This window comes from Metarhizium acridum (genome assembly GCF_019434415.1).
Source record: "Metarhizium acridum strain ARSEF 324 chromosome Unknown scaffold_272, whole genome shotgun sequence".
NCBI classification, from domain to species: Eukaryota; Fungi; Ascomycota; class Sordariomycetes; order Hypocreales; family Clavicipitaceae; genus Metarhizium; species Metarhizium acridum.
In genome coordinates, this window is record NW_027094024.1 from 97,778 (window position 1) to 108,544 (window position 10,767).

General features: G+C 41.2%; 3 protein-coding genes across 3 annotated transcripts; 2 read left to right on the forward strand and 1 right to left on the reverse strand.

Moving 5' to 3' along the window:
• Nucleotides 1-2,793: 2,793 nt before the first annotated feature.
• J3458_012803 (uncharacterized protein) lies at nt 2,794-3,849 on the forward strand. Its single transcript, XM_066120132.1, has 5 exons — nt 2,794-3,176; nt 3,230-3,292; nt 3,352-3,471; nt 3,534-3,581; nt 3,639-3,849. Exons 1-5 carry the CDS (start codon nt 2,907-2,909, stop codon nt 3,666-3,668), a joined length of 531 nt encoding a protein of 176 aa, XP_065974767.1. The 5' UTR covers nt 2,794-2,906; the 3' UTR covers nt 3,669-3,849.
• A 1,644-nt stretch (nt 3,850-5,493) lies between these two features.
• Nucleotides 5,494-6,167, forward strand: J3458_012804 (uncharacterized protein). Its single transcript, XM_007810587.2, has one exon. It carries the CDS (start codon nt 5,523-5,525, stop codon nt 5,937-5,939), a length of 417 nt encoding a protein of 138 aa, XP_007808778.1. The 5' UTR covers nt 5,494-5,522; the 3' UTR covers nt 5,940-6,167.
• Nucleotides 6,168-6,769: 602 nt separating this feature from the next.
• J3458_012805 (uncharacterized protein) lies at nt 6,770-9,066 on the reverse strand (the record flags this gene model as incomplete). The annotated part of the gene is made up of 2 exons (XM_007810586.2): nt 6,770-7,258; nt 7,317-9,066. 2 exons carry the CDS (start codon nt 9,064-9,066, stop codon nt 6,840-6,842), a joined length of 2,169 nt encoding a protein of 722 aa, XP_007808777.2. The 3' UTR covers nt 6,770-6,839.
• Between the last annotated feature and the right edge of the window lie 1,701 nt (nt 9,067-10,767).

The following is a 10,767-nucleotide window of genomic DNA, read 5'->3' on the forward strand; positions in this document are numbered from 1 at the left end:
ATAAGCTTATATAAGGCTAATTAAAAGACTTAATAAAATATTAATAAAAGACCTTATAAAACTAATTATAAAGGCGAAACTTATTAAATTAAAGACTTATACGTGTGCCTATTCTCTTATATTAATAACGTAGCTACAATTAAATACACTATTTAACTTCCTTTAACTTGTAAGTATAAATACCGCTACATAATATTAATAAAGATTTAATACGTGTATATAATAAGTGAAACCTTAGTTTTTACCTATTATCTCTTACATTATAAAGTTATAAAGCTCTTCTTAAATACTTTAATTATTAGCTAAAAATTAAAGTAATAATTAAGGTTAAATATATAAATCCTATTAAATAATATATTAAGTACTTAAAGGTAATAGTTAAAGTTAAAGAACTTTACGCCTTTATCTTTAATTACTATTAAACTATTATTATTATTATTATAATTATAGCTAAAATTATTAATTATTACTAAGAATAGTCTTTAATTCTAGTAATTATTAATAAGGCTAGCTAATTAATAAAAGTATTAAATCTTATTTCTCTTATAAAATAGCCTATAATTTTACGTGTTATTTACGAAGATATTAAGTAATTTATACTAGTTAATTTAACTTATAGCTACGTTATTTCCTTTAAAGTAATAATTAATAATAAGTTAAAGAACTTTAAGTATAATTAAATCTTTAATTAAGCCTTTATAAGTCTACTAAAAAGAGCTACTTATTTAGCTACTATTAACGTAAATCTTAATAAGAACTTTTACCCTTAAAGTATTATTTAAGATTTTATAGTCTTTTAACTTAATACTAGTAACGTTACTATTATAAATTAAAGGGGAAATAATATTATAAAATAACTTAAAATATAATAGAACTAATTATTACCTAGTATATTATTAAATTAAATTCTTATTAATATTAACTCTTTTAAAGAGATTAAAGGGATATTATTTATTAATAAGACTTAAGCTTATTTTTACGTGAAATATACTATTTAAATTTTATAAGAGTTTAAGTTACCTTAACTTAAAGATTACTTAATAAATAAATAACTAATATATTATAATTAAGTTCTTATTTTATATATATATAAGTAATAAGTAATTTTATATTAAGCGCTTATTAATAAGATTACTTTATAAGAACTTTCTTTTAGCTTCATTAAAGTTTATACTATTAATAACTCTATTAATTTTTAATTTAAGTATATTATTATAACTTTAATACGTAATAATAAATTAAATCTTATTAAAGACTTTAAGAGACTTAATGTAACTTTATCTTACGTTATATTAGGTTAAATAATTATAATAAATAATAAATTTCTTATTAAGTAAAATAATATTCTTAAGAAACTTTAATAATACTATAAAGAGACTTATATATATATATAAACTTATTACTTAATAATAAGTTTTACTATAATTATTTATAATTTAATTATTATAAGGCTTAATACCCTATAAATATAGTTTACTATAAATATAAGAATAAATAAAAGAATAAACGTTATATTAAATATTCTATTAAAAATTATTAAAACCTATATACGTATAAATACCTTATTAATAACGTTAATATTAACTTTACTTTTAATAATATTACTTATAATCTCTTTTTTTTAATAAAAGGTATTAATATAATAAAGCCTTTACCTAGTAAAAAATAAAAAGCTTAAAGAAAGTATACGCTTTTATTAATAAGTAAATAAGCTTATTAAGTTAAATAATTACTTTAAGTAATTAGCTTTATTATTAATAAACTAAAAAAGGTATCTCGCTTAAATAACGCTAAACTAATAATCTTTACTATTATTAATATTATAATAACTAGCTATAAGAATAAAGCTACTAATAGAGATACTTAAGATAATATTAATACTACTAGTATAAATAATATAATAGCTATTAATAAAGATACTTAAGGTAATACTAATATTATTAGTATAAATAGTATAATAGCTATTAATAAAGATACTTAAGGTAATACTATTAATACTAATAGTAATATTTAAGGTAATAATATTAACTTAATAAACGCTAATAGTAATACTTAAGGTAAGGTAATTAATAATAATAATAATATAATTAACTCTAATAATAATAATAATATAATTACGTTAAAAAATAACGCTTAGGCTAGAAATACTATTAATATAAGTGTATTTATTAAGTGTATATAATAAGAAAGAGAATTAAAGAATAAAAATAAAGGGAAATAAATAAAAATAAAGGAATTATATAAAAGAGAGAAACTTATTATACTCTTTATTATTAAAGTAAATTTCTTTTTTTTTTCCTTTATTATTATAATAATAAAGCTATTATCTTTTTTTAAATAAAGGGATATTAAGGCCTATATAATCACGTGTAAGATACTATTAATATAAGGCTTATATAATTACGTGTAAGGTATTATATTACTATTATTATACTAGTACTTTTAAGCTAGCTCTTTTCCTTTAATACATAATTTACTTCTTGACTTCTTTTAGCTCTCTTACAATATAACTTGTCAGTTGCATTACGAGCTCTTGTGACCTCGCTATAGCTCCCTTCCGTGAGCCCTCACACCGTAGCTGCCTTGCCATGACTATACGATATAGTGGTGCTTCGGCTACAACACATTTAATTTCTGCGTGTTTCAAGACTCTTAGCGTTAAAGCAAAACCAACTCTTCATTATGCATCTTGCATTGACGACTAATGCTCGTGCCAACCCCTATTTCTAGACTCAGCTACTCATTCCGAGCTCAAAAAAAGCGAGACGCGGCACGAGTATTAAAGGGACTCTCCATCCTCTGTAAACATCGACATGCTGACCATCACTGGCTTTTCACTGCTGCATATTGGTCTCTACCGCTCAACATTCGCTCACGTCCCAGCTATCACTACCTAGATCGGCAAGATGAAGTTTCTCAGCATTGTGCTCGCTGTTTCCGGCGCCTTGGCGATTCCGCGAGACCAGCAGAGTGCCGAGATTGCTCACAGCGCAGAAGATGTTTGCGGGAGAGCCGAAAACATCAACATGGACAAATGCAAGACAGACACCGAGGAATGCATTAGAAAGAGTCTAGCCGAGCAGGAGCTCGCAGCTCTCCCACCAGCTACCTGGATCTTCTTCTGGGCCAATATCAAAACATGTGGTCTCTTGAAACAAATTCAACAAGAGAACATGGTAGGCAAGGATCCATCTTGATTCAAAGATTTGCGTCACTAACCCTGCTGTAGACGGTGAAAAATTTTGTTGCCTTGCATGGCTCTGATGCCTCCAAAATCGAGTGCCAAGTAGAGGTACCTGCGCCCTTTTCCTCTTCAAGCACCTTTTCTACTACTAACACTTGGTCCCACAGGAAGGCAGCGTTTTGCACTGCGACGAATGGTCTCCGGCCAATCCTGGACCTTGCCTCGGCGAACCAAACGATTGCCACCCGTTTAGCGAGCTTCCCGAGCTTTGTGCCAAGGCAGGGGGGGTTAGTGATTCAACTCGTGTCAATACGAAGAAGTTGCATGCTAATGCAGCGGACTGCTCTAGTGCAAGACGTGTGAATCCGAACTTGTCAGCAGGTTCGGCGGCACTCCTGTATGTGACCAAGCAACTAAGCCCTATCTCATACAAACATACTAACCCCCATTTTAGGGCAGTATCAAATGCGAGCTGGAAAAGTAGCCGCCTGGATGGAAGCTATTGAAGCCACAATACACGAGCATTGTGTATCGGGCTTGTCTAAGATTGTACCTTTCGAAACTTGAAACGATCTCTGTAAGAAGCCTCGGCGCGCTACTTGCCTAATAGGGATTCGTATTATTATACATGGTTCTTTGTCTCGAGCGGTTGAATGCTATTAAAGGAGATAGCATTATAGTAGTATTAGCTACGAACAGAAAGCTTTCTCTTTATATCAAGAACTGTTTGAGACTTATGCCTAAGAGAATTGTGATACATGAGCTTTTATTAACAAATACGCTATAAAGAAGATTGCTCAGGTCGGAGCAGAGACTGTTAACAATACAATCCCCTTAAACGTCGTAGTGCACTTACGTGAGAGAACTTTATATTGCCTGTGCCATGGTAACTGAAAAGTTTCCTACGCTCCCTGTTGAATGCTACAGTACACTTTTTTATGTTACACAACTTGTAATAGCCGTGTATAAAACGTCTTACACGGCGATCCCTTCGCAGCACACGTATGTTATAAGATCGAGGAATCTCTTGACGGGCAGGGTCCGAAATCTTCTCATACGCCGCTGATATAATAGTCTTATCGTACAAATCTTTCTGCCGTTCAAGGGAGAGGGCATTTCTTGAGGCTTTCGTCTTTGAAAGTGGGCTTCGGGCTCTCCTAGATAAATACTTTGAACGAAGCACTTTAAGAATTAAAACGCCCAGAAGTATGTGCCGGCTGCCGGCCAAGTTGAGCCCATGTGGTAATGACCTGATCCGTTGAAATATTGCGTCGAAACGGAGGCAAAAAACATGGACGAAAGCCTTTTAAAGGCCGTATCGCTTGTAATCTCTTAGCACTAAACCAGACACTGGCCATATTCCATATTCTTTCAATAATCATCACAGATTCTGGCAAAGACTTGCGTCTTACTAGAGGAAAGCGGCTCAGCAGGTTAGTCGGAGAGGAAGCTTTGCCATTAAGGGATAGAAGCGGTCGGGTCATATGAGCCAGAAGGACCGAACATGGTCGAGATTAGAGAGAGATATCGTTGTAGGTAGTAGGCTCTCTCCCGCAGCGTATGGGGGCTTCCTGGTTCATCATACTGAGTCTCGGAGGAGCCTAGAGAGCAGAGTCTTGGAATTAAATTAGCTACATAATATACGGCGACGTAAGACATACAGCGATAGCTTATATCAAAGAAGGATCGCAAAACCCCATCGTCCACTTCTGTTGTGCGTCAAGAAAAGCGACTACCGTCAGTTTTTTGTGCCAAACTAGCCTGCAAGAGAGCTCCAATTATAGCATCATGATGGTTCGGACGGAGTGACTGGGAGAGCATTACTGAGACGGGAGGTTCCGAAATAGATGAAGCTGCGATGGCTGGCGAGCCTGTCAGAAACAAGCGGGATGGTGAGGGGTTATGGCGACACGACTTCAGCACGGAATGTCGCAGGGGAACCGGTTGGAGAAGGGTGGGATTATTCAGCACTCAGGGCTCTTTCGATATCGCATGAGAGCAATGTCTTTATCGCCTAATATAAGCATCCGCTGCGGCAGGAAACCTTGTGTTTCCCTTCCGTCCTCAGCACGTTGGCTATTTAACTACTGCTCTCAGCCTCGCCATTCAGCGCGGCTTTCGACTTGTAAGCCAAGTCGTTGACGCTGTGCCGTGATGATTCAGACGCTACATGACGTGTAGCTGCATAGAACGTTTCATTGGGCATGAATGCAGCTGGTTTGGGCTCTTCAGCCTTGTGCGGAAACCCTTCATAAGTGGCACAACCCCGCGAGACCTTTCTGGCTGCGATATCAAAAGTGTATGGCATCATTGATTCTAGTCGGTCTGCACAAACAACATGCATCCCTCTACCATCAGCGCATCTATCCCTTCAGAGTTTGATGACGAGGTGGACGACGATCTCCCACCCTCTGGGGAAATTTGGGCTTACCCATGCAAACTTGCGTCGTGTCCTGACTACGGAAAATCTTGGCTTTTGCGCAGCAACTTCCTCCTTCACTTGAAAGAACAAGAGGTGCATCTGGCAAGCGCGGCAAGCGCAGCCGCGCGCCGTGCCATCGAATTGCAGTGGCGCTATAGCACTAATCCCCATTTGCCGCCCCGTGCGGCCCCCATGTTTCGGTCTCGATCGGATCCGGAGGAGCATGTCTGGGAATATGGATTTCGGGATCACACCGGCAAGATAGTAAACCGCAGGGGAACACAACGGCAGATGGAACAGGATCTGGCCCAGGCTCAGCGACGCCAGGGCTAGGAAGCATGTGGCAAAAAGGGCACACTGGATTACATATTGGTGTTTAATAAAACAGTTATATGCTGGGAGTGCAGACTTGAGCTGTAGATTGAGGTTGGACATTCTTTGCCGTCGTCTCTGACCAGTGCAAGTGATGATAAAAACAGGGGCCACTTTCAGGTTATAACCTCCTGGGACTAGCCCTCGACGTCCGTCTTGGCAAGAGGAGAAGAGAGAATCCAATTCTTCCGCGTATCTTCACCTTTTGAGTAAAGCTGGCTGATAAGAGTCCGCGTCACGCTGTCAAGTATCCGATTGCCCGTATTATGGAAGTCTAGGTAGAAGTAAAGGAGACCCTGCGTATCAAGTCTCATGCATTACATTGGGTTAGTTGTGCCTTGAACACCACCTCGGACTTTGTTCACAGCTTCCCCGACTTTGATATTATTAGTAATACCTAACATGTAGTTTACTAGACGGTAGACTAACCTGCAGAAAGAACATCTTCTATCTTGCTTTCAGCTTCCACCTTTTTTGGAACTATTCGACAAAGAAGCTCTTTGGCATACACAGTAGTCACCCTGCCGCGTAGCTCTGCTGTTCGTTGTTCTTGTGTGAACCTGAGTAGTAGTGCGGCAAGGTACTCGATGCTTAGGGCGCATATCCATCCTTAGTACAACTGGCATTCGACGGGAAGCAGGTGGGCGGATCAAAAGAGTCTATCGACATGTCCGGCTACCAAGTCGTTGTCGCTTTCTATTGAGCGTGACAGGAGCACTTAACTCTAATTGTCTCAAGTCGGCCTTTGTGCAGCAAGCACACCGCAAAGAGCAGCTGAACGAATTGATCTGCGACTTAATTGTAATTGCCAAATTGAACTGTCGTATCCTTCTCCTCAAACTAGCCCTAAATCACAGGTTTTCATATCAAATTGAACTGTTCTAAAATGACACCTTGCTCCTTCAGCGCAGCCGGAAGAAGCCGGGGATCTGAGTTCATGGTCCGACATCCACTTTCGTCTCTAAACCATTGGAGGAAATAGGGATCATCTTGAGTCCTCTCTTTAGTGATCCCAGACCAATTAGGGCTGAGAGGTTGCAGCCGCGGATCTTGCAACTGACTGTGATGAGTCGACGTATTCTTATAAACCGGCACGTATACACCATTCCTGAAATCCATTTGGATTTTCCAGTCATCCGGAAGAGAACCCAAGAGACTCTCGCCATCCAACAAGCCAGGTACAAAGCAGATACCTACCAAGTGAAACATGTCTTGCGATTCATGAGGGCGGCGAATAAGCATAGGCGTGTTGCAGCCCAGCAAAGTGCACACAACATCGTCTAAGGAAAGGTCAGCTAATGTCTCCAAGGGAAACAGACGATGGCACGAAGCATCTACCTTTGTTGACATGCTGCCCCGCTACACCGACATATCCTTCCTTTGTTGTGAAAAATGTGGCCCCGTTGGCGACGCCGTTTCGGAGATGTTGTGTTATGCTATTACGCTGGTCTGTCCCGGATAGGAGAGCAAGGTAATGCTCGCGAAGCTCGGACAATATTGGCCAGGATACGGCTCGAGGAAATCTGTCTCGAAAGCAACCCTGAAATATTGCTTCCAGGAAGGCGTCAAGCATTGAACCACCCGGCTGATAATTGCGTTCGCGCAGGCCCTCGGGCTCCCAGGTGCGGATAGTATCGAAAACCTGGTCTGGACCCCCCTCGGCAGCACCACCGACTGATTCTACACAAGCACATCTCACACCAGTCACCTGGAGGGTATTGTCAGATAGCAGTGAGTAGTGCGCCTCTGACTGGCCTGACGCCTGCCTGAAATGTCCTGTGCGCCAACCGAACAACACCGTCCTCGGTCCGCTCTCCCAGTTTGGCACCCAAGAAGGTACCCCAGGGTATGGGTTGGAAATGGAACAACACTGAAGCAGCTCAAGACGACTCGTGAGCTGTAGATGGGCAATACTGGCATCTGTGAAGACTCGCGCGGCTGGCTCTGTGTATTTCGGCTCGATCAAGCTCGAAAATTTCGGAGAGGCTAGACTGAGTATGCCATAGATTCTGTCGTGCAGTATTTGGCAGTTTCTCCGTCTAACGAATGCCAAAAGGTGTAAGAGAGATCTTGTCTTTGGTGCAGGGATCCCCGGGAAATGAGGGTCTAGGATCGATTTGATGTCCTTCGGGGTGCTTTGCTTGGCGAGTAGTATACCGATCGCCTTCCTGACATGGAGCCATGGCATAGAATAGCCGCCGCAGTGCACGACTGTGAAGCGATTTGCGAGTGCAACCTCCTGAGTAACCCAGACTCGACTAAACCAAGCTCGGTTGAACAAAGACTTGATAGACGACCATGTCCTGGCATCGAATCTGTCGTCGGGCAAGGGACAGAAGGGATGATACCAGGTAGGCTCTGACGCTCCAGGGGTAGCGTACAGGGCGTTGTCAATGGTGAGCTCTACCTGCTTTGCTAAAGACTGTAGAGTCGAAAGTGCATGTGTGCTGTCTTGGCCTTCTGGGCCAAGCCAAACTATCACGTTTTGGGCAAAAGAATAGATACTCCCCATCCTTTTCACCTGGATGCTGCGCTCTGTATCGTCTTTCTGATTAATGCAGATTGCATCAATCCAAAGCACCCTACTCTTGTCCTTGAACCGAAGATGCTTCAAGGCACTGGCGAGATTGCCACCGAGTTCTATCTCATCGAACAACTGACGAGCAGACATTGAGCCGCTAGACACATTGGCTTTGACAGAGCCGAGTTCCGATGCCCAAGTGTAAGACAAAGCTTCGTACTTTGGTTCGTACAAGGGTCCAGGCAGATAATTCTCCTCCTTTAATTCGTAACGAGCTCGATCGAAGCCTGGGTCAGGATGGTCCCATGAGCTTGGTCTTACATTTGTGTCTCGGTAGGCGAAGATGTATCGGCCGTCAAGAGTCTCTTTGACGACTCGACCCGATGGAAGTGTCTTTTGCAACTCCATGACGCTATTTCTGACTTGATATGACTGCCGTGTTGGTTGCTTTAGTAGCACATGGAAAATGTCCAAACAGATCTCATCGTCCCCATTGCCGGGCTGCAACCGAACGAGCCTGATTTCCTCCGACTCAGCATTGAGCACTCGATATGAGTAAGGAGCCATTTGAGATCCAACGTGGCGTTATCAATCGTGACCAACTGGTCAATGAGAGCCTGCGGTATTTTGTCCACTGTGTTGCTTGGGCCGTTGGCCAGGCTGGCGCATGCTCAAAAGCGACTTGTCAAATAACTGATGTATAGGACCAGAGTAGGCATTGAACATGGAAGGAGGACTTGAATATGCATTAGTAGCCATAAGACGAATCGATCGTCGCAGTTTAGCCTTGGGCGTACGTCGGCAAGTGGCTGTAAATATATGAGCAGTTAAAAGTGAGGCGGAATCGAGCTGAGGCGCACATCTGCAACCTCACCAACGAACCAGCTTGCACTGCTTGGGTGGCAGTACTGCTGCCCAACGACTTTTAGTCTGGGAGGACGACTTTTAGTCTGGGAGGATTCCAGTCCAGAAGGACCAACTTAACCCGGTACTCTTTTGAGCAGACAGTAGAATTCTTTCCATGAGACTACAGTGCCATCGTGTTTATGACAGCAGCCTTCCGCTACGAAGAGCCTGCCTAGCCTTTAATGTTACTTTTTCTCATGGAATCGGCAAGAATCTTGGCACGTACCTGTCTAATAACAACATGCCATATAAAGGGTGGTTATAATGGTCATATGCTTCACAGTCTTGTCTTGCCGTTCATCTTCTATTATAATGCCCGTTTGACCGTACCAAAGATATGCTAATTGAAGCTATGGCATAATTCCGTGATTACGACGATCTAATCGATACCAACCGACTAAAAAAATGATGCACAACACTGAGTTGAAGAAGGAGTGAACAAGAATGTCATGGGATTCCCATTTGTAGGGACACTGTACGAAACCGCAGACCCATGCCTTGCCTTAACGCCCTTTGAACTTTCTTGTTGCAGTCATCGAACTTTCGAGAGTCAGGGCTCCCTTCTCGGCACTTGTCCAAGGTCTGTCTGCGTTCAGACTCTCACTTTTCGATTGTCGGAGCAGGCTGAGTCGCCGGTTTGGACTCGATGATTTTGCAAGGGTTCGGCTCATTGCCATCTGTCTAGACGCTCTTGAGTAGACTTTAAGCTCTGGTAATCGCGAGACGGTAAGACTTGAAATTCTCGACCAGGGAGTTTGCACAACTCTTGTGTGCCGCAGATTGTTCCCGTCACAGGGTTTCGCGGCAGGTTGACTAATTCCTGCCAAACAATGAGGAATGGCTGGCCGAATTGAGGCTCAGCATGGAACCATTCCATGTAACTTTCTGAACTGAGCTCTTTTTGCCTTGTGATTTTCGACACCGTTTCCTGCGAGAGTTACACGTCGGCTTAAAAAGATGGTGCTAGGCATTAGACAACACCTGTGAGTGGAACATAGCGATGTCCTTGGGGTGAATCCATCCCTGCAGTGAAATGCGTTTCACGATATTGTTGAACGAAGCAATTTGCTGCATTGCATGATTTCATTCGAAATATTTTCGACAACTTGGATGACGATAAATATCGTCATTCCCTTTTGGACTATATGTCTCAGCGGCAATTCACCAATGGAGTATTGCGACAAATCGCTCCCTTAAACAGATCGTATTGGAGAAAAAGTTTGCGCAAGGGATGGTCGTACACCTCACGACGCAGAGAGCACATTTGCCATTGAAATGGATATAGAACCAAGAACGGGGCCCCGATGAAGATCTTGAACAAGGCATCAATCTTTATATGCTAGATATTTAGATGAATACAAA